Raw genomic sequence first — 23,109 nt, forward strand, 5'->3', positions numbered from 1 at the left:
TTTAAATGCTCTAAGGCAGTGTGATGTTAGACTTACCTAGTGAAATCACAAATGATGCTAATCTTTCTCTTTGTCAGGTTTTCCTAGAGGGCATAACCCTATCATGGAGGCACACCTGGACAAATACTTCACCCTTAACTGGGAAAGAGTTACCCTAAATGACCTGACCTTGCAGAGTTTTTCACTTAATCACAATCTCTTGTTTTTCTCTAAGTAAAACCACACAGTCCTATTTAATAATCACTTAACATTCGTGAATTATTTTTTAATTTATGAAACACCTTAGCAATTCATTGCTCTATTTATTCTTATGGGTTTTCCTGGTGATTGCAGTCAGCTGTGTCTTGCATCAGAAAATTCAGTATTAGAAAACTGCAACTTTTAATCAATAGTTATTTTCATTTTCAAAGCTTTTACCATAACTTTTGTTTAATAGAGACCTCTGTGGGATCATTTTAAATGATTTACGTTAAGAATTATCCAATTTTTCTTATTTCTAAAAATTGGATATTTATAAGCTCATGTGGAATACTTATTCTGTCAAATGAATCTCAGTTTTATTTTATCCTTCTTCAAAACTTAATGACAAGAGTGCTGGGCTCCAGATTTATCAATTTAATTTATCACTTGAACTCCTCCTTTTCTAATTTTTTTTAAAGAGGTATTTCCAGTCAACCACTAGTCATCTGAACTATTATATTGGTTAGAAATGCATGCAAAAAAGGTGAGATTGAAAATTTAGGTCTCAAACTGTCATAAAATGGAGCTCACAGGTCATCCTTGTAGTTTATATTCCCTTCCTAGAACTTATTTTACACTTAACCCTTTTTTTTTTTTAAGAAAATAGCATCTATTTTTGAGAATTTACCGATTTAGTGTTCTATGTTATTTTCACTACAGTCCTATGTAGACAGGTGTAATTGAGATCCCCATTTTGCAGATAAAGAAACTGAGGTTCAGAGACAGTATTTAATTTGACCATCTGTGTGACTTCAGAGCCCAGATGCTTAGAATTGGCTCTGTGCTGTCTTGGCTTGCTTCTCTGACACTATTGGTATCTCAGGACTTCCTGGTTCTTCATTTTGGACGTTGCTTCATTAAATTAAGCATTTTCAAAGACATTTGAATATTTTCTTTAGGCCTTTCTGAGTTGCTCTTTCATGAGCATTGACCATTTGTTTCTCCTGTTTCATCCTTCCGGAGAGAGTCTCATAATTATTCTGTTGACGTTTTCTCCATATCTGAAAATCTCTTTTCACCTTTCTCCTCTAGTCATTTTTGTTGTCTTCTTTTCTAAGAAAAAGACTTTCAACTCACCAATGCTTTCCTTCCCTGTGCATAAACAAGCCGGTGTGATTTGAATGGTTTAGGCAGTAATTCACAAACACATCGAATGTTGAACAAATTTAGACACTAAATCAGTGAAGTTTTGGATGATTCTGCTGTGATTAAAATTCATAAATAAACAGCCCTGGTTCTTTAAATCCCAAAACATAAATAGAATCAGTGAGTTGTGCTGATTTTAGGAAAATATAATAAAATAGGCATAAGATTAAGGAAAGTTTTGCTAACTTTGTGATACATTTCTCTTGGAAATAGCAGTTCTAAGAATTTTTGAGGAGTTTTGAGATATCAATTATATTAACTCTAAAATGAAATTTAGGAACGATTATTAAGGAAATTCAGTGTGTTCTTCCTATTTATAACAGCAAAGACAGTCTTTTAACATGGAAAAGAACATTTTTTCTTATCTCAACTACATGTGTTAACATGCTAGAGACAGGGAATACAGTGGATAAGTGGGGACTGGGTTAGTTGGCCACGTGAAGAACTCATGATGTAAAAGAACTTACACAAGGTGAAAGAAGTGCTGTTGTTTTTGGTTTTGGTTTTGTTTTTTGAGGTTAGGTTCCAAGCACTAGAGAAGTGACATCAATTCTTTTATCAGAAAGATTTTCAATTGTAGCCTGCTCCTGTGTATGATATATGTGTTTTTCCCCCTAGTTGTGTTAACCTGTGACTTGTACAGGAGAATGAAAGGAGTTTAGGTTTTGACTTTTAATGTTTTTCACTAATGTGTTTTCAAAATCAAATGTTCCTTGGTGACTGGTTTCCCATTGTTATGCTGTGAAAATAAAGAATAATTGAATGCAGTAACCCAGTTGTCAGTTTGTCTCATATGCATTACATCTTCTAAGATACTGAGGTAGGAACAAGTTTCCATCTCTTAAGATCCATATTATTCTTAACATTCAGAAATACCTTTAAAAATTGCATGTTTCCAACCTGGGGATTTTGTTCTTTAAATAATAAACTTGAATAATATTTTCATTACTGTCATTAACGAAGCATTACCCACATATGCCATCTACAAAGAACATCCAGTATGTTATAATACTTCTTTTAGACTTTCATTATATATCACCATTTAAAATCATAAATTACCTTGTGAAATTAACCTATGTATGGAGCATATTGAAGGAGCTTTCCATTTGTGCATATTGTCAAACACACGTGCCCATATAAATGCTTTTTTCTGGAAATTACAAAATGTAACTATCAAATAACAGTGTTGGAAAACAGAATATTGCTACTAACCAGTAGCTTAAAAGTCCAGAAATGAGTCATGCTTTTCCAGCAGTTAAAATACATCTTAATAATTTGAAGGTCACTGGCTTCAGCAGGGTGCCAGCATATAAAGGGGTTTTAAATATGCACTGTAAAGCCCTTGGGATTAAACCAACCTTGTTGGCATATTTTATTTATACAGAGATTATCTCCAAAGGAGATTCATTGGTCTTTTGACTATAATGAAGCCCTTTCTTTATTGCCTTTATTGTGTCATAAATGAAAAGAGATTTCTTTTTAATGGCAGGAAATAAAATGTTCCCATCTCCACAGCACTCCTTGCATCCTAAGAGTCTGATTTAGACAAAAATCTATTTGTTGCTTACTAAGTCAGAACTAAACTCTTGATAATGTTCTTTTATTTTGTATTTCCTTTATCTTCCTAAATTGACACAGAGGTGTTACCAAGCACAGAGAGACTTGAACTTGGCCTCTGAGAGGCTGAGAGGGCAGATGAGACGGGGCCACCAAGTTCCTGAAATTAAGGTCTATCCACTAGAGGCATGGTCAGTCCTACCTGAGAACAACCCAGTCATGGGGACCAGGGGGGGTAAGGTCTGAGTAGGATTGACTTGAGTGAAATACTGGACTGGGACTCTATATACTCTCCCTGCCCACAGACAGATTTGTTCAGAACTTGGGATAAGGGTTAAATGAACTTTGTAGGGACTGGCCATAGAGTGGGTGATACAAGGATCTCCAGAATCGTAATTATATTTGTATGTGTACTCATCACACACTGCCAGAGTAAGCAAGCAGGGATGTTTTCTTAAACAAACCTTAAGGCAATCAACCCTAGCAGCTCAGCATCTTGGAAGGAAGGTAAATACTGTAATACTTCATTGGCCTGGGATCATCAAGATGACCAGTTGACAAGTATGAATTTTCCAGGCAACTGAAGCCTACTCTTTTTTTTTTTTTTTTAATCATCATTTTATTGAGATATATTCACATACCACGCAGTCATACAAAACAAATTGTACTTTCGATTGTTTACAGTACCATTACATAGTTGTACATTCATCACCTAAATCAATCCCTGACACCTTCATTAGCACACACACAAAAATAACAAGAATAATTAAAGCGAAAAAGAACAATTAAAGTAAAAAAGAACACTGGGTACCTTTGTCTGTTTGTTTCCTTCCCCTATTCTTCTACTCATCCATCCATAAACTAGACAAAGGGGAGTGTGGTCCTTATGGCTTTCCCAATCCCATTGTCACCCCTCATAAGCTACATTTTTATACAACTGTCTTCGAGATTCATGGGTTCTGGGTTGTAGTTTGATAGTTTCAGGTATCCACCACCAGCTACCCCAATTCTTTAGAACCTAAAAAGGGTTGTCTAAAGTGTGCGTAAGAGTGCCCACCAGAGTGATCTCTCGGCTCGTTTTGGAATCTCTCTGCCACTGAAGCTTATTTCATTTCCTTTCACATCCCCCTTTTTGAAGCCTACTCTTAAAACAAAGCTTATCTAGACAACCCTTTTTAGGTTCTAATGAATTGGGGTAGCTGGCGGTAGATACCTGAAACTATCAAACTACAACCCAGAACCCATGAATCTTGAAGACGATTGTATAAAAATGTAGCTTATGAGGGGTGACAATGGGATTGGGAAAGCCATAAGGACCACACTCCCCTTTGTCTAGTTTATGGATGGATGAGTAGAAAAATGGGGGAAGGAAACAGACAGACAAAGGTACCCAGTGTTCTTTTTTACTTCAATTGTTCTTTTTCACTCTAATTATTCTTGTTATTTTTGTGTGTGTGCTAATGAAGGTGTCAGGGATTGATTTAGGTGATGAATGTACAACTATGTAATGGTACTGTGAACAATCGAATATTACAATTTGTTTTGTATGACTGCATGGTATGTGAATATATCTCAATAAAATGAAAAAATATATATATATACATATATATATATATAGAAAAAAGCTTATCATTTCAGCCCTTTTCATAAGAAATTTCTTTATCATATATTGTTCCCTGATTCTCAGGTTGCATATATTAAATATAAGGGCTAAGGAGATACTGTGATGTGGAAGAACCCAGGCTGAGGAGACAGATAACCTGGTCACAACTTGATAATGACAGTGAACTTTGAGGAAACTCCTTAGCCTCCATTTTAGTCTCTCAGCCAGTTTCCTTATCTATAAAACGGGGGTAATCACAGCACCTAGATCACTGGGTGGTATGAGAAAAGCAATTAGTATCTAATAATTAATCATAGTTATTAAACATTTACTAAATGTCAAGCATGCTTGTAAGTACTTTTGTTATTTAGTTTTCACAACACCCTTATGAATTAGATACTGTCATTATTCCCATCTTACAGGTGAGGAAATAGAATTGCAGAGAGGTGACATCACCCCTCTGCATGGTCTGGCTGTGATGGCCATTCTCTGACCACTCTTACTTGCACCATTGTCTCTGGATACCTGGCACCCAGAAAGGGTTCCATCATTGGTAGCTGATAAAAATAACAGCTAAATGGTTTTATTGAATTACAGGCTAATAACCCTACTCTGAGCAGGGGGCTAGGCTGGGCTTCCCTGTGGTGTCTATTTAGAGACAGCCCAGGCTGCTGATTTTCCTTTTCTTCTGATAATATCAAACAAAAACTTACAAAAAAGCTAATCCCCCCTGCCTTTTTTTTTTTTTTTGCCAGCTATTCCTTAAGATTAAGAGAAAGCAAAACCAAAGCATAAATCAAAGTATTGGTGATCTCTTTCTGATAGTTCTGAAGGTGCAAATACAGTGGACATTGAAGACTTTGGAAACAGCTTTATGTTATGTTTGAATGCATTGTTCTTTATTCTCCAATGGTGGTGCCTTTTAGGTCAACATTTTTTGGCTCTTATTTTCCCCAAAGAATCTCTCAGTTTCAGTGCTTTCTTCTCAATAAAAGTTGCCGTCATTCCGGTTCAACCTCTTTTAATGCTCTGCTTTTGGTACCTACAGACTAGTTTCAAGCTTCGTAGAAAGTGGTACAGAGAGACTTTTTGTCTTTGGCCAAAATAAAAGGTCTCTTTTTAATACAAAGTATAATTCCAACCACAGAAGGCTAAAATCTTGGAACTAAGCATAAATAATAACATTTAATAACAATAAGCCCCATTATTCAGGTGCCGATTCTCAACTGACTCTATCAACCATTTGATAATGTGGTGATTAAATGATAAAAATAGTGGTCCCACTTTTGCTTTATTTAAACTTTGGTATCTGAAAATTCTGTGAGTGAAAATATTGGCACAAAATTATGAAGCTATATTTAATAGATTAAGGTTCTCTGCTTAGTCCCTTGTTCGTCCTTGAAACCGTGGTGTTTTGAGAGTAAAGATGAGCAGTCTGTCACAGAGCAGAAGAGCACACACTTTGGGTTCAAGAGACCCGAGTTCAAGTCTGGGCCCTGCCGCTTACAAACTGTATTACTTAGGACAGGCTGCCTTGGTTTCCTTATATGTAACGTGATGATAACAAGGTCCTCTTCACTTGGTTCTTGTAAAGATAAATGAGGCAGTGTATGAAAACCACTTAGCACAGCTCTTGGCAACCAGTAAGGGCTCATTGTAACTGATTCTGTCATACTCTTTGCATTATGCCATAACAGCCTTCCATGTAACCAGTATCATATTCATTCAGGTAGTGAAAACATCTTCACTTTGATTCCAGCCCATCTCATTTTTTATGCACACCCACCCCCACACCCCCACCCCCGCCATCCACACACATCAGTGATATTTACTCTCATGTAAGTCATCAAATCCATCCATTTTATGGCACTTGGAATCTTCACCATGAATTTACCGTGCTGCCCTGCTGTCTGTTCCATATGTTCATTGTTCTCCAACATAAATGTTATCTTTGGGCACAGACCATCTCCCTAATGTCTGTGGAGTCCTAGATGCTCCGTGGATGTTGCCACCAGCTGTTTCCCATTTGCTCTGACCCAGACAACCGGTGTTCTCGCTCTGAGTCAGGGCACTCTTTACTTTGGGTTTGATGCCGGCTTCCTTGGCCATACTTCAGCCTTCAAGTAAGCTTTCTTCTAAGCCTGTTTTCTCTACTGTAAGATGGGTATGAAAATAGTACCTATCTCTCAGGATTGTTGGAATCATTAAATATGTGTTATCACATATAAAGTATTTAGAAACTGCCTGGTGCGTAGTTAATGCTGCTTATCCATTCAAAGGACAACCTTTGATGTAGCTCAGATGTTTCGGTGGAAATAACATCTTATGGATGCATGTCTTCTTACAACACAAGGTCTTCCCATATAAAAACTGAGCAGATCAGGTCTAGGATGCTGTCCTAATTGCCTAGCCTTCTGCTAGTTACAGCAATTTCATAATTACTTGTCTGGCTTATGTTGAAAGAATTTAATAGAAAAACTATCTAAGAGGAAAGCTATGAGGACTTTTTAGTAATAAGCCTATATTCATATTAATATAGAGAAAAAAGATTTAGGACCCCTCAGCCACATTTATCTTGATTGAAAGACAACTAATGTGTTATCTGGGTAGCTGATGCTGGTCAGTGAGTGTGTATCTGCCCATCTGCTAGTTTTATGTTATTGGTGGTGCATGGAAACCCAGAGCGGGTGTCGTTAGATTTACATGGATAAAGGGGCAAATTGGAGAGACCAGTGAGTCATGTATTTCCATGATTATCATATGGAGCACTGCTGGATTTTTGCTGCATCTAGCCATTGGGGCAGCAGGCAGACTGATTTCTGAGCATGTTGTGGCATTAGCTTGGATATTACAGTTGAGCACTCTGCAGGAAAAAATAACAAATTATAAACCTGAAAGCATTCCTTTTCATGATTTGAGATGGGCTGTGCCTTTCAGAATGCTGTGTTTTTTACCTTGCAGAGTAAAATAACTCTAAGCTGACACTTTTTTTGTTTTGAACTACAGTCCAAGTCCTTAATCATGGCGCCATAAGTTTTGGGGAATCGAATATTCTAAACTATCATTATGGGATTAATGTTGCCGTTAACCTATTACATTATTAACTATGCCATTTCTGTACTTGGGAACCATGTTGTGTCTTTCATTTCTAAATAAGTAAGAAAGAATTGTTGCGGTCTATATACTGGGGTGTTTGTGGGGTTGGGTTGTCTCCCACCTCACTCATTTTGCCTCTTGTCCAAAGATGACTTTATCCTTGGGTTTATCTTTTAGAGAGACTCCAACTTTGTACATATTAACCCTTTTCTAAGTTTAAGGAAATTGGAGTCATTTCATTTCACTGGAACATTATTGTAGAATTCGCTTACTTCTAAACATTTTAAGTGAAATGATCAGATAATCTTGGAAATTTTTCTTGAACTGTGCATTCTGCTAAATATTCTGGGGGAACATTTTGGCTCTGCTTACTTTGTTAATGCTGGTTACATCATTATGGGAGCTTTAGATTTCCTGAGTGTGTAAAATGATTGCATATTCATGAACCTCTTCAATCCTGAAATATTTGTAAATAACTTGGCAATTTTTTTTCCTAAGGTTGCCTATTAAAATGATTAGATCTTTAATTGTTCACACAGAAAGGATTTGTGCTTACAGAGCACCACCTAAATGATAAAGTAACATTTCCATGCTAAAAACTCGGATTATGAACATACAAGTTGCCTTCCTTAAATGAAGTAGATAGATGCTATTTTCCCCTTAAGAATGATTCGAGTTTGAAAATGTCAATAGATGCAAAAAGCCACCCTAGAGCTTTGCTCTCTCAAAAGAAAGTAGAGAAGGAATGACATAGTCAATGTTAACTGTCACCAGATGAAGAGAAATCAGATTGTCAGGCCTGGATCTATAAAATTCTTGCCAAAGTAGGACCTCATTTACACATACAGATCTTCATAGCCTTTGCTAAGAAAAGCATCTGTGGCAGTTTAGATGTTTGTGCGTTTGCCAAAGATCTTTCACTCTGAATAAAGTAAATGTCATGTCTGTTGTTTATCTCAAATTCAGCAGAGTATTTTTAAAAGGAAATATTTGGGGGGTTGGGGGAGGAGGTAGGCGAGGGAAAAGGGAGGAAGGAGGTTTGGGAGTGCCAGTTAGTTGGGTGTGGCAGTTTTACAGCAATACTCAATAATCAGATTGGGTCTGGATAAATAAGCTTAAAACATACTTTGGGCTCATGAACTGAAAATGTCCTTTTGAAATGAAAGTGACACACTACAGTAAATTGGGACACAGAGTCTTCCTCAATCTATACCTAGTCTGTCAACACCAAAAAATCCAGTTAATTCAGTCAAACTGATTGTTTGGCATCATGTAGACACAGCTGTCTTGAACTAAAATTTCGAATACTTAAAGCTAGATGGCATTGTACCCAAAGCCAGCTGGTACAATGGCATCTCTCTGCCATTGTGTATAAGAGATTGCTTAGACTTCAAAGTCTGGAATAGAACTTAATTGCTCCAAGTTCAAGCTGGACCCCATTGAATAGCAATTTTAAAAATCTGTGATAAAATTTCTTGGCCAATCGGTAACCTCGGTTAAGTTCAAACTTTTAGTTAAGAGTATGATGTGGTAAATCAACTGTGTAAACTGCTTTGAATAAAAAAATAAGGGAAATTCTCTTCCTTACATTTTTATTTGAACCGTATTTAACCTGACTTATAAGCATTAAAAATCATAATGAGATCCTAATGTAGAATGAATCCTGAGACTTTTCTTGAGGACATCTATTTCAGGTGATGTATATCATTCTTGGGAGAAAAAAATCAAATATTTGTCTTAAATAATCCCTTCTCAGTGTCAGTGTCTCAGTTTGTTTTATGGAACTATTCTCTGTGACTTTGAATATTGTTTTATTCCCACAGATGACATGGAAGCCATTCCTGTCAAACAGTTTGTTAAACACATCGGTGAGCTTTATTCTAATAACCAGCATGGGTTCTCTGAGGATTTTGAGGTATGTTTCAAAACCCACAAACCTAACTAGTATTTTGCAGAGGTATTTTTTCTAATCTTTAACCAAGTTTATTCCAAGAATAACAAAACAATTACTGTGGAAAGTAGGGATTCCTTTTCTTTTCTTTTGCACTTCCAGGTTTAACAGGCATTCTTTTTCCTAATAAAAATTAGGTGAAGGAGAGTTGCTTGCATTCACATGCCCATACAAGAGACCAGATTTAGTGAAAGAGAAGAAGCAAACTGGTGGGGATCAGTTTTTAGGGTTCCTTCTTCATTTTAATTCCAACCAAGAACAATAATCGTGATCCAAAGCAGAGGGACCCCTAATTCCACATCATTTCAGGGACGCTCATAGGATAGTGGCGATAGCAGATTTTACATCTGGCAACCTGGATGTTGGCTGCACCAGTCGTGAGCCTAGTAATCCTTCAGCCAATTGCTTCATCTCTCTGCTCCCATTTCCTCCTTTTGAAAAATGATGCTGATGCCACCTACATCCCAAAGTTGTTGGAAAAAATAAATGATTAACATCTTTGGAAGCGCTGGGTTGACTCTTAAGCACTACAGAAGGTTTGCTAGTTTTGGTTTTTGTGATTATTAATCTTTCAAGAGAAGGCATGGGTTAATGCAGCCTTCTGATCTTAAGAACTGGTGTGTAGGAAATAAGGTGGAGAGAGGCATGCACCACCCTGCCAACTCTGGGTTCTGTGCCAGTTCAGCAGTGACAGGGTGTCAATGAGGAGCTATTAAACAGACTGCCCTTTTCTTCACTGAGGCACTTAACTAAGGCACATCTCTGGCAGCAAGAGTTGTGCCGAGGAGGCCAAGTTTTCATGGCAGCTCGGCTGTCTTCTAGCTTTGTGGGTAAGTTGGTTGTTTTCTCTGTCTCATTTCTACTTTAAAATGGAAATGATGATGATGCTAGCCTGCACACCTCTTTTCACAAAATTGGTTACGGGGACCAATGAAGTGAAGGAAAGTAAGCACTTTGGCACTGTCTAGGAGCCATACAGCTGGGAGGGTGCAATCATCTCGCATGAACAATGAGAAATAAATATAGGGCCAGAAGCTGCTGTCTCTATGCAAATTTGGAGTCCCCAAAGGCTATTATGAAGACAATTATATTAACCAGCTTTAAATCAAGTTTTTCTCTTAGTTGTTTTTATTTTCTTTGAGCAGAATAAGAGCAAAGGTGGTAGAGAGAGAAGGAACCCTATCATTTATTCTGCAAAGTCATATGTTTTCCAGAATGAACAAAAGCATTTCAAGTATTTAATGATGCTATTAGACTCTTACTGGAAAGAAGAATAAGGTGCCTATTCGACTATACAGAACATGGTTTAAGTCAAACATTTTGTATTCATGGGGACAGCAAATGTGTGTGGTGTTAAAGTGATTTAGTTCAGTTGACTGTTGGCTGGGTGACTGAGCAAGAATATTGAGCCATTTAACAATGTTGATGGTATTCAGGACAAACATTTATCCTCTAGAGAGCAGAATTTGATCAGAATGATCAAATGCAACTCCGGTTTCTCAATTATTTATGATTTGAGACCCCAGTGCTATTCATCACAGCTGGTTTTGACACCACTTAATTATTCAAAATAATCAGCTACACTGCTGTAAACTTGATCTGACTTAAAATGGGCTTTGCTGCATCAAAATCATGCCTATTAACAAATCCTCAGCATCTGTACCCTACTTCTATCCTAAAAAAAATACCATGGCTAAAAGCTTTCATCTCCCAGATTGAACTTGATGGTGTCAGTATTATTAGCTGATAATTAGGAGAGTGAAAACAGTGTGGATGAGGAGGGAGGAGATAGTATTTTACTGTTGTCATTTCACAATCTCTCCTGGGTTAAAAGGTTTCAAATCAGAGCTATTCAGAATAGGAAGAATGTTCTTTCTCTTGAAAAGAACAGTTAGGTAACCTAACATGAAGGAGAGTAAGAGAGTAGCAAGCTCATTACTATACAGTCTCCTAATTGAGAAAAAATTCAAAGCATTTTGAAACAGAAATACTCCTTCTTGGTAGCTCTGGTAGTAGGCACAGTTGGTAACAGGCCATCTGAGAGAGGCAGGAGAAATGCTCTCATTGTATAAATATGAGATAGTAATGGGCTATGTAAGGAAGGGCAGGAAAAGGGGTTTTCTGTAATGAAAAAAAAAAAAAAAAAAAGCCCTTGTTATGATAAAGAAACCTCAGCCTTGGGATTCCAGATCCATTTATTTGGAATGATTATGGCCAGCATTTACTGAGTACTGTGAATGGATTATTTCGATTGTTCCTTACAACCACCCCATGAGGTGGGTGCTATTAAATTGTCCCCATTTTACAGATCAGGAAACTTGACAGTTGAAGCATGGGGTAGCTACGTTTTGAGATGGCAGCAATAAGATATAAGACCAAGGCTCTCTGATTTAAGCCTCCATTTTTAATCTTGATGCCATATAGACTCTTTAAAGTAGTGTCTTATAATAGGCTGAAGTCAGAAAAAGAAATAACCAGGATCACCAATGACTGCCTAAAACTGATATGCAGCTGAAACGCCAACAGTTGCCTCGGCCCAAAGGAGGGGGTGGTGGTGCGCGGCCAAAATAAGGATCCCCTAAAAGACTACTAAGGGCCCATTACCATGTGATCTTTATGTTCTAGATTCTTCCCAGTTAGGTGAGAATTTGACTTATGAAAACCTTATAAAACATCTGAATAGGTGCCTAAAATTAAAGAACTAACCTGAACATTATAGAGAAATATGACTTAGTTGATATTTGACCACTAAAAGGAGTTAGAACGATTCATCTTAATAGTTATTGAGTACTTGTCATTCTCCAGAGCACAGGTACAAAGATGACTTAGACAAAGTCCTTGCCCTTATGGAGTCTAGTATGGGAAGACCAAAGTGTGTACAACTAATATAGAAGTAGGCAAAGCAAACTAAGTGCTATAATGCAGGTATAAAGTTCTAGAAGAGTGCAGAAGAGTAAGGCACCTAACAATTTTTATGGAATATTTCAGCAAAAGTTCTCTTTGCCAGATCTTATTTGAAGATCTTGGATAGATGTTAGAAAAGCTTTGATGAATAGCTGTCATGTTTGCAGAACTTTACTGTTTGGAGAATGAAAAAAAAAAACAAAACAATTCACTGGCAATTTTGAGTCTTTGTCTAGAGGTGATACTGTAAGTAAGCCCTTTTCCTTGTCTGATGAATTTTGGAGATTGTTAAAAGTTGGCAACATCGTACCTCTAGCAGATTTTGTAGTCACTGGAGTATTCCATGTCTCCAGATAGTATTCCATGATGACTCTGTTCCCTTGGTTATCTTACCTGACTTCAACCTCACTCTTTTTCCCAGGAAATGATTTTGCAGAATAGCATTAGAGATGAACACTGTCTTCCCTGGACTCCATAGACATAATCCACGAGGCTTCCAAAGGCACAATGCTAGCCTACTCTTTCAAAAGGAGGGAGCTCCAAGGCTCCAAGGGTAGACAGAACTAATAGGCAGGGGTCAGGAGAATCAGAAGTTGACAGGCTGAGTGCAGAGAGAAGACCAGAGGTCCATAGCCCCTTGACAGGGTCCTTTGGGGGATCGTCTGTATCACAATTAACTCCAGCTGAGCTAAATTTGGGCTGGTTCATCTTAAATCAAGAGAACAAAGCTTTGTCCACCTGAGCCCATGCCACTGTGGGATCAGCAGCCACAATCAGTTTATGTAAAATGGAGTGGTCCGGCATTGTCGATGACATGTCATAGGGGAGCCCCTGGACAGAGTGCAATGCTGAATAAAGACTGCTGCCTGCAAGATGGCAGAAGATGACCTCCGCAGAGTTTCCCTGAGCACCTGTGTTATCAAATGCCAGTGTGGTTGCAATGTCTTAAAGAAATACATTTTTAGACCCTTATGAAGAAAATCCTAGTTGGTGAAGTTGAGATTTTTATGAAGAGTGAGACAAAAAGGGAGTAAGTCAAATTTCACATTCTGTATGAAAATTACTACTATTTCATGTAGTTTAGCTGCAGGATGAAGGGTGCTATATTGTTGACTCCTAAGGTGGGTTGGTTGTCTGGAGGGGAAAGGCAGTCATTATAAGAAAAGATAAAAGGGTTTGGATGGGGGAGAGAAGGGGAGGCATTCTTCCCAAGGTAAACAGCAATGAGGCAAGGAGCAGGAAACCTTACTGTCTTTTCAAAGGGCAGAGAGTTAAAACCATTTGGGGGTTGGAAGGGAGTTGGAGAAGATAGGATCAGACTACACTGAGAAAGGTGCAATCTAACCAGAGGTTTCTGAGTAAGAGAGTAACAAAATCAAAGCAACATTTGAAAGAAAAAAAAAAGTCGGGCCACATTTTGTAGCCTGAGCAGAGAAGGGCAACACAGGAATTCACAGTGTGGCTAGTACGTAGCGAGAGCCTGCTCTGCAAGCACTGGGCTCCAGTTGTGATCTGGACCTGGCAGTCCTCTGTAGACTGTGTAGTTTGAACACAGTTGAAGGCTGCCTGAACCCAAGACACTAGGAACATTATAAATACTCGGTCAGTATTTGGTTACCAGGCCCCAGCTGAGTTTCTTCTTAGCTTGCTTTGGGAAACTGAGTAATCTGAAAGATTTCTACATATATTTTGTTTCCATTGTTTTGGGGTTGCTTTTTTTTTCTTTTTTCCAGTTGCGTCATAGAATGGTAGGACAGCAGGGCTTCATGAGCTCTACAGACAGCCTCTTACATAAATGTTTCCAGGCAAAAGATTATTTAGTCTATTCCATCTCCTAATAATTCTTGTTATACCAAGTTTCAGGTTTGGAGTTATGCTACAAGAATTCTGTTTTTGTTTGTTTTTTGATTTTTACTTTATTTTAAACCTCCTGTTTTCAACTGGGAATCTCTTGCAGTTACATGCCTGTTAAAACTCAGAATATCCATTTTGAGGATTCCAGCTTTGTAACATAGATAGTAATATACAACAAGCTTAAATGGTAAGCTGTTTATCAGAGTGCTGAATAGGTAACTTAACTATACACACTCCATCGACCAGCGTCACTTTAAAGGGTTTTAACACTTATTAAAATCACATTAACTTTGCAGTGCCAGTTCTGGGATGGAGAAAAGCCACTCCAGGATCAGATGATATTATCAGCATCTAAATGAGCCAAGCGGTACTGCAAGGAATTACAGATGACATGATTATCCACTAGACAAAATCAGAAGGCCTTAGGCAAACCGCCTGGGTTCTAATAAAATCAGATTTAACATTATTTATGACTATTCTTTGTTTTCTGTCATTCACATAATTGGGAAAGTGAAATAGAGGCAGTGGATCTGACCCAGGGTTTCAGATAACAAAGAGTTTGATTGGTCATATTGAATGACTGCTTTAAACAGTACAGACAGCTGCTCCCAAGCATTCTTGGTCAATTGCATTACATTATAATAGAGGCGCAACCTCAGCCCATAACTAAGGTGGCCAAATCCACACAACAGGGAAAACATATCATAGGACAAAGTGAAAACTCAAACTTAAAGTACTGTGCTGAAAGCTGAAATCTCTCTGTGACAGATATCTAAGCAACTCAGCCCTGAAGGGGTCCATGCCAAAGGTGTGGCCTTCAAAGTCCAGAAACAAAAGGATATCAGTTTGGTTCAGGGATTCATAGAAATTAATGTCTTTCAGAATACTAGTTCATTTTCAAAGGTTTTCTGCTCTTCACACTATCAAAAGGGTATGCCTCAGGCTTTTACACAATTCGAAAAGGCAGTTTCCCCTAGTTTTCCAAGAATGCCTGGCATAGCTTATGTTCTAGAAGATGTTAAAATATCAGACTCATTACTTAGTGCCCACATTTTACTATCTCGTTTAGAGAAGAGAGCCAAAGAGAGCCTTAAGGCTCTATAAACCCGTGTTTGCCAAACTGTAGGTTATAAACCATTTTAGACTAGAATAGCAAATATCAGAGTTTGTGACATATAGCATGGGTAAAATGGGTTAAGAATTGTTTCTTGAAATGCACACTTCCCTCCAGAAAGGAGTGCTGAATTAATGCATATGGGGCTTTTTTTTAAAAAAAAAAATGGACAACTAGAAAGACCTGCAATTTTGAAAAATTGAATATACAGCTTCCAAGAATTGGAGAGTCAGTGAACATGGTATTTTGGAATGGATAGTAACCCCTTGTCTTTATACCTTAGTTATATTCCTTGATTAGAGTGAGTTCCTCCTTGGAGAGAAGGCAGGTGTGGGGGAGACTCCTCCCTGGAAAGTACTTTGAAAATATAATAGACAACCAGCTCCTTGTTTTCCTTATGCTTAATGTAAATGCTGTGAAAAACATCCATGATTGCTATGCAACTCCTTTGTGAAAAGTCTGTGTGCTCCTGAACTCTGTTACATCTGTTACATGTAAAACATTTTTCCTGATAATTTTGTGTCACTTTGCTCCAGCTCTTTGTAGCAGCTGTGCATTGCTAATGACTTCCCTTATTAGTTAGCTCCTGTGCTTTGTTGAGTTTGAAGCACACAGTATAGAAAAATTTGGCTTTTCAAGCAACGTTGTATTAGCAAATGGATCATGCTTATATTGCTTTTTGTACTGCTACTTTTCTAAAGGATACTTCAAATAAAATTAGAGTTCACCAATAATTTGTCACAGCCATATGTATCTGAGCCAGATGATAACTAATTATGCTATAAACTAGTGTCATTTCAGCACTGAATCTTTATGGTCAATTTGTAGACTGACAGTTATGGAATGGAGCAATAAGTCCTATAAGTGTATTGCAAAGCCCAGTTGAGGTTATACTTCTTCCTCTGGGCTGTGCACTTACTGTTCTCTCTGCCTGGAAAATTCTTGTTCATTCTTTAAGACCCAGGTGAATTATCTCCTGCCTAAAGCTTTTCTCTGTTCCTCTATACTCCCATCATCGTTTCTTCAGGCCTCTTTTTTGTTACTCACATTTGATTGTCACGTTTGCATATTCTCCACACCCAATGGACTGTGACTTCAAGAAGAGATATCATTTTTTTGCTTTTGTATCCCCTTGCCTGGCAGAATGCCTAAAGTGAAGTAGATAATTGATGAATTAATGAATGGATGAAATCCTTAAACCCTCTTCACATCCTTCGTACACTTGTTATAACTATCATTTTTAAAGTTGGGTCTAGGGAGGAAGCAAGTAAATACTTTTTGATTTTGGAAGCATATAGTTTCTTTCTTTCCATGACCTTGTTAAATGTCTAAAATGTGTCTGAAACGTAGTTTGCTTTCTTCTCTAGGAAGTCCAGCGCTGCACAGCTGATATGAACATCACTGCAGAACATTCCAATCACCCAGATAACAAGCACAAGAACAGATACATCAACATTTTAGCATGTGAGTAATATACCCTAAATGATCTTCAACTGCGAAGAAATGAAATCTTCATGTGGGGTATGAGCGGAGAGCTAGGCAGGCTGAATCAGGGTGCTGAGAGAGAATTATGCTTGCAAGCTAACCTCTTATTAGCCAGTCTTCAACAGTGTATAAGAAATGGGGGCATTTTCTGCCCCTTTAGTTTTTTGTTTGGCTGTCTAAGCTCAGGTAGCTTCATAAGGTGATTTGAAGAAAATGTTCTGCACTTCACTGTTTTCACATGAAGTGATTTTGTTTCAGATGCTGGGAGCCAAAGTTTTTGTTCAGGGTTGAATGTCACTTGGCTCTGTTGACACTGTTTTTAATCGGTGAGAGCCAAGTCTTTTTAATACAAATAGAAATATTGTGAATTTGATCAAGTAAGCTGAATTTCAAAGCAATCTTTCTAAGACTCAGTAATTGGTCTATGATCTTAAATAATCAGCCTCTAATCCTTTTGGCATGTGTGCGTCATCCTGTCCATCATATTTGCAGGGTCAAGAGTATCCCCAAGGTTAGGGACTTAAGAAAATAGGTGCTCTTCCTACAGAGCCCCAAGAAATACCCCAGGAACACAAGCTGTTTCTGTGAGTAGAATGCCACTTTTCATGGACATGTGGGGCTTGGGTCACTGGCAGTCCTGGCAGGTAATATGTGCTTTCATATTAAGGGCAGGGACAGAGATGTTTATGGTTTGCATAAACTATGGTTAAGGTACATGTTTCATAGAATTTTATGGAATAGTGCTTTTAAATTGAACACTTAAAATTTGAAGACTTCTAGAGTTTTAAAAATAAAGGTTTATTAAGGTGTAATTCATATACCATATAATTACCCATTTAAAGTGTGCAACTCAGTGTTTTTTTTACTGTTTTTACAGAGTTGTGCAACCATCTCTACTATCTAATTTTAGAACATTTTTATCATGCCCAAAAGAAATTGTTAGCAGTCACACTCCATTCTACTATCTCCCCAGCCCCTGGTAACCTCTTTTATGTACTTTCGTCTCTATGAACTTGCCTATTCTGGATATTTCATAGAAGTGAAATCACACAATATTTGTCCTTTCGTGCTTCTTTCAATTAGAAAATATTTTCAAGGTTTATCCGTACTGTTTGTTTTTATTTTAGCCATTCTAGTAGCAGTAAAGTGGTATCACATTGTGGTTTTGTTTTGCATTTCCCTACTCTCCAGTGATGTTCAGCATCTTTTCATGTGCTTATTGGCCATCAGCATGTATTTTTTTGGAGAAATGTCTATTTAGATCCTTAGCCCATTTTTTAATTAGGTCACATATCTTTTTATTGTTAAGTTATAAGAGTACTTTATATATTCTGGATAAAAATCCTTTATTAAATATATGATTTGTAGGTATTTTCTCCCACTCTCGGTTGTCTGGTCACTTTCTTGGTGTCCTTTGAAGCATGTAAGGTTTTAATTTGGATAAAGTCCAGGTTAGCTATTGTGTTGTTTTTGCCTGTGCTTTTGGTGTCCTATCTAAGAAACCACAGCCCTAATCAAAGGCCACAAAGATTTACTACTTTTTCTTCTAAGAGTATTATAGTTCTAGCTCTTATATTTAGTTCTGTGATCCATTTTAATTTGTTTTCATGTAGTGTGAGGTGGAAGTGCAACTTCATCTTTTGCATATGTTTATCAAGTTGGCCGAGCACCACTTGATGAAAAGACTATTCTTGGTCCATTGTTTGGACTTGGTACCCTTACTGAAAATCAACTGACCATAAATGTAAGGGTTTACGTATGGACTTTCAATTCTATTCAGTTGGACTATAAGCCTACCCTTTTGCCATTATCACACTCCCTAGTAGGTTGGAAGTTTAGAAACTGGAAAGGGTGAGTCCTCCAACTTTGCTCCTCTTTTTCAGGATTGTTTTGGTTATTCTGTGCTCTGGTTTGTTAATGCTGCCTTTATGCAAAATACCAAAATGGATTGGCTTTTGTGGAGGGAATTTATTAGTTCACAATTGTCCATAAAAGTATCCAAACTAAGGCATCATCAAGAAGATAGTGTCACTTAAGAAAGGCCGCTGGCATCCAAAACACCCGTCAGCTGGGAAGGCACGTGGCTGTTGTCTGCTGGTCCTTTGCTCTGGGTTGCGTTTCAAAATGGCTTTCTCCAAAATGTCTCTAGGCTTCTGTCTCTCTTAGCTTCTCTCAGCTCTCTGCTTAGTCCTCCTGGGTATTTCTCTCTAAGGTTCCGGGAGTTCTGTCTCAGCTTCTCTGCGGCACACTCTGGGCTTCATAGCTTAGCATCTCCAAACATCCTTCTGTCTGCATCTTTCAGCATCTCTAAGCATCTGGGTCTGTGTCAGCTCCTAGCTTCTGGGGGCAAACTCTGAACTACGTATCTTAGCTTCTCTCCAAAATGTCTCTGTCAGCTTCTCTGAGTTCCTTGTTTCTGTGAGCTCTCTCAAAGGACTCCAGTGATCGAATTAAGACCCACCCAGTATGGGCGGGGTCACATCTCCATGGAAACACTCAATCAAAAGGTTCCACCCAACAAGATTGAATTAAAGGATCATGGCTCTTCTGGGGTCCATAAGTTTCAAACAGGCACATTCTGGGTCCTTCACATTTCCAAATGAATTTTAGGATCAGCTTGTCAACTACTGCCCCTTACCTCCAAAAAAGACAGCTGGGATTTTGTTGAATCTGTAGAATAATTTATGAAGCATTGTCATCTCAACGATGTTAAGCCTTCCAATCCAATCAATAGGACATTTTTCCATTTATTTAGGTCATCCTTAATTTCTTTTAATGACATGGCCTAGTTGTCAGTGGATAAGTTTTGTACTACTTTTGTCAAATTGCCTCCTAAATATTGTATTCTTTTTAATGCTATTGTTACATAGAATTGTTTTCTTGATTGCCATATCAGATTTTTCATTGCTAGTGTATAGAAATATAATTTATTTTTTAATATTGATCTTGTATCCTGCACAATCTTTCTGAACTTGTTTTTTGGTTCTAATAGTTATTCGTGTGTGTGTGTGTAGATTCCTTAGGATTTTCTATATACAAGATCATGTCATCTGTGAATAGAGATAAAATTTTATATAAAATTTTTAAAGAACCATAAGTCATTTTTAAATAGGAGTGTTTGTTTCATTTGTGTGAGAAATAAGAATGCAATAAAAGAGAGAACAAGGAATACGAATCAAACTTTTCTTTTCTCTCCAGTCTTAGAATAGATTGTCTCTGGCAGTATTTGTTAGCCTCCCCAATCAAGGTTGACCTTGCTGTGATTGTGAGGATTTGCCCATCCCTATAGTCTTCTAAGCATACAAGTCAAGCAGGTATATATACACATCTGTGCCTTCCATACATCCTCACACATCATTCTCTCTACCATAGCATCCTTTACTTCTAATGACCTCACTGCCTTGGTTAAAAGTATTTAGCAGATGCAAAGGAGAGGCTAGGCTTCCCTATATTTGTGCCTAAGAGTCTCCTCCTGAATGCCTCTTTGTTGCTCAGATGTGGCCCTCTCTCTCTGGCTAAGCCAACTTGAAAGGTGAAATCACTGCCCTCCCCCCTACGTGGGATTAGACACCCAGGGGAGTGAATCTCCCTGGCAACGTGGAATATGACTCCCGGGGAGGAATGTAGACCCGGCATCGTGGGACGGAGAACATCTTCTTGACCAAAAGGGGGATGTGAAAGGAAATGAAATAAGCTTCAGTGGCAGAGAGATTCCTAAACGAGCCGAGAGATCACTCTGGTGGGCACTCTTACGCACACTTTAGACAACCCTTTTTAGGTTCTAAAGAATTGGGGTAGCTGGTGGTGGATACCTGAAACTATCAAACTACAACCCAGAACCCATGAATCTCGAAGACAGTTGTATAAAAATGTAGCTTATGAGGGGTGACAATGGGATTGGGAAAGCCATAAGGACCAAACTCCACTTTGTCTAGTTTATGGATGGATGTGTAGAAAAGTAGGGGAAGGAAACAAACAGACAAAGGTACCCAGTGTTCTTTTTTACTTCAATTGCTCTTTTTCACTCTAATTATTATTCTTGTTATTTTTGTGTGTGTGCTAATGAAGGTGTCAGGGATTGATTTAGGTGATGAATGTACAACTATGTAATGGTACTGTAAACAATCGAAAGTACAATTTGTTTTGTATGACTGCGTGGTATGTGAATATATCTCAATAAAATGATGATTTAAAAAAAAAAAGTATTTAGCAGAGAGAGAGGAAACCCAAGCAATTTCCATGTGTCATGGCCAAGGGCCCTAATGTTTTGCTAGAGAACTATGATCTCTGGTTAGATGTGGTTATACTTTCACTACTTCATTTGGGGTTATTATATCTGCACAAATGCAAGTTAGATGTTGTTTTACTTTTAAAAGTTTAGAGTTTGGGTCTTGGCCTTCTCTTGGCTACTTGGTTACACTCTGGTCATTTTGGTCTACCTCTATATGAATGCCTTTACTCATAGCATGTACACAAGTAAAATGAGTGCTTGAATGTGGAATGTGCTGGAAAGGTGGGGGGAGGGATTCTGGGAAGATGGCGGCAGAGAAAGAAGTGGAAGACTTAGTCTCCCCCAGAACAATCCATAAATGAACAAAAAAACAGTAAATAACCTGGAATAACAGCGGGGAGACAAACTGTACGCTCAACATCCACCGACATGAATTGGGAGGAATGCCCGAGATCACAGCATAAAATCCGTAAGTAAAATTGCGGACCCATGCTGAGAGCCGAGAACCTAGAGCCGAAAGCCCCTCCCTCACGGAAGCCGCGCCGTGCACTTTCTCAGCCCAGCTCCAAATGAGGTTTTAATATTAACTGCTCAGTACAGACAGCGAATCCTCAACAAGCAGACAGAGGCTTTTGGTGACAACTGACCTTGGGAGAATCGGGGGAAATATTCTGTCTCTCGCTCTCTCTCTGGAGAAAACCTCAGCTGCTCTCAGCCCACAAGGCATTGCAGTAAAGACAGCCTCACACATTCTGCATTCTGAAACAAGCTGAGAGCCCCGCAGCACAGCCCAGCAGCCCAGGGCTTCCCTTGAGGGACGGCTCACACTGATGACATAGCACGGTATCCTTGAAGCTACACAGGTAACCTAAACCTCAGTTCTTCAGCAATAACCATACCTGGGCCTTGGATCGCGTCTGGGAGGGGGGATCAGCTCGGAGAACCCAGGGGCGCTACGCCAAGTCCAGTGGTTTGTGGGACACTGAGAGAACTGCCCTTCCTCCCTGGCCACCTGTACACACGCCCCAGATTCAGGGCGGACGGCTCCAGCAACACACCCAAACTGAGTTCTCCAACTGAACACACAATCATTTCCCCACACTCCGTGGAAAAAAGTTTGAGAACTGACTGGAGGGATATAGGTGGCTCACAGATGCCATCTGCTGGTTAGTTAGAGAAAGTGTACGTCACCAAACTGTGTCTCTGAAAAATTAGATTGATATCCTTTTTTTTTCCCGATACAACTTGAAAGAACCCTATCAAGCAAAACAAATGCCAAGAGGCCAAAAACAACAAAATCTTAATGCATATGATAAAACCAGAAGATACGGAGAATCCAACTCCAAACACACAAATCAAGATTTTGGAAGAAACGTTGTACCTCGCAAAATTAATTAAAGAACTACAATCAAAGAACGAAAACATGGCAAAGGATTTAAAGGACATCAAGAGGACCATGGCCCAGGATATAAGTGCCATAAAGAAGACCCTAGAAAAGCATAAAGAAGACATTGCAAGAGTAAATAAAAAAACAGAAGATCTTATGGAAATAAAAGAAACTGTTGGCCAAATTAAAAAGACTCTGGATATTCACAATACAAGACTAGAGGAAGCTGAACAACATCTCAGTGTCCTAGAAATCCACAGAACAGGAAATGAAAGAACAAAAGAAAGAAGGGAGAAAAAAATTGAAAAAATCGCAATGGATCTCAGGGATACGATAGATAAAATAAAACGTCCAAACTTAAGACTCATTGGTGTCCCAGAAGGGGAAGAGAAGGGTAAAGGTCGAGAAAGAGTATTCAAAGAAATTGTTGGGGAAAACTTCCCCAACTTTCTACACAATATAAACACACAAAGCATAAATGCCCAGCGAACTCCAAATAGAATAAATCCAAATAAACCCACCCCAAGACATATTCCGATCA

General features: G+C 38.4%; 1 protein-coding gene across 5 annotated transcripts in view; it reads left to right on the forward strand.

The window, feature by feature from the left end:
- PTPRG (protein tyrosine phosphatase receptor type G) overlaps positions 1-23,109 on the forward strand; it is a 686,843-nt gene that overhangs the window by 632,603 nt on the left and 31,131 nt on the right. For all 5 annotated transcript variants that reach the window (XM_037799495.1, XM_037799505.1, XM_037799497.1 and 2 more), the window contains 2 exons: positions 9,466-9,557; positions 16,833-16,929. In XM_037799495.1, the coding sequence (XP_037655423.1) occupies positions 9,466-9,557; positions 16,833-16,929 (189 nt within the window). The remainder of the gene's footprint in view (positions 1-9,465; positions 9,558-16,832; positions 16,930-23,109) is intronic.

The sequence above is a fragment of the Choloepus didactylus genome, chromosome 1 (assembly GCF_015220235.1).
Source record: "Choloepus didactylus isolate mChoDid1 chromosome 1, mChoDid1.pri, whole genome shotgun sequence".
Classification (NCBI taxonomy): Eukaryota; Metazoa; Chordata; class Mammalia; order Pilosa; family Megalonychidae; genus Choloepus; species Choloepus didactylus.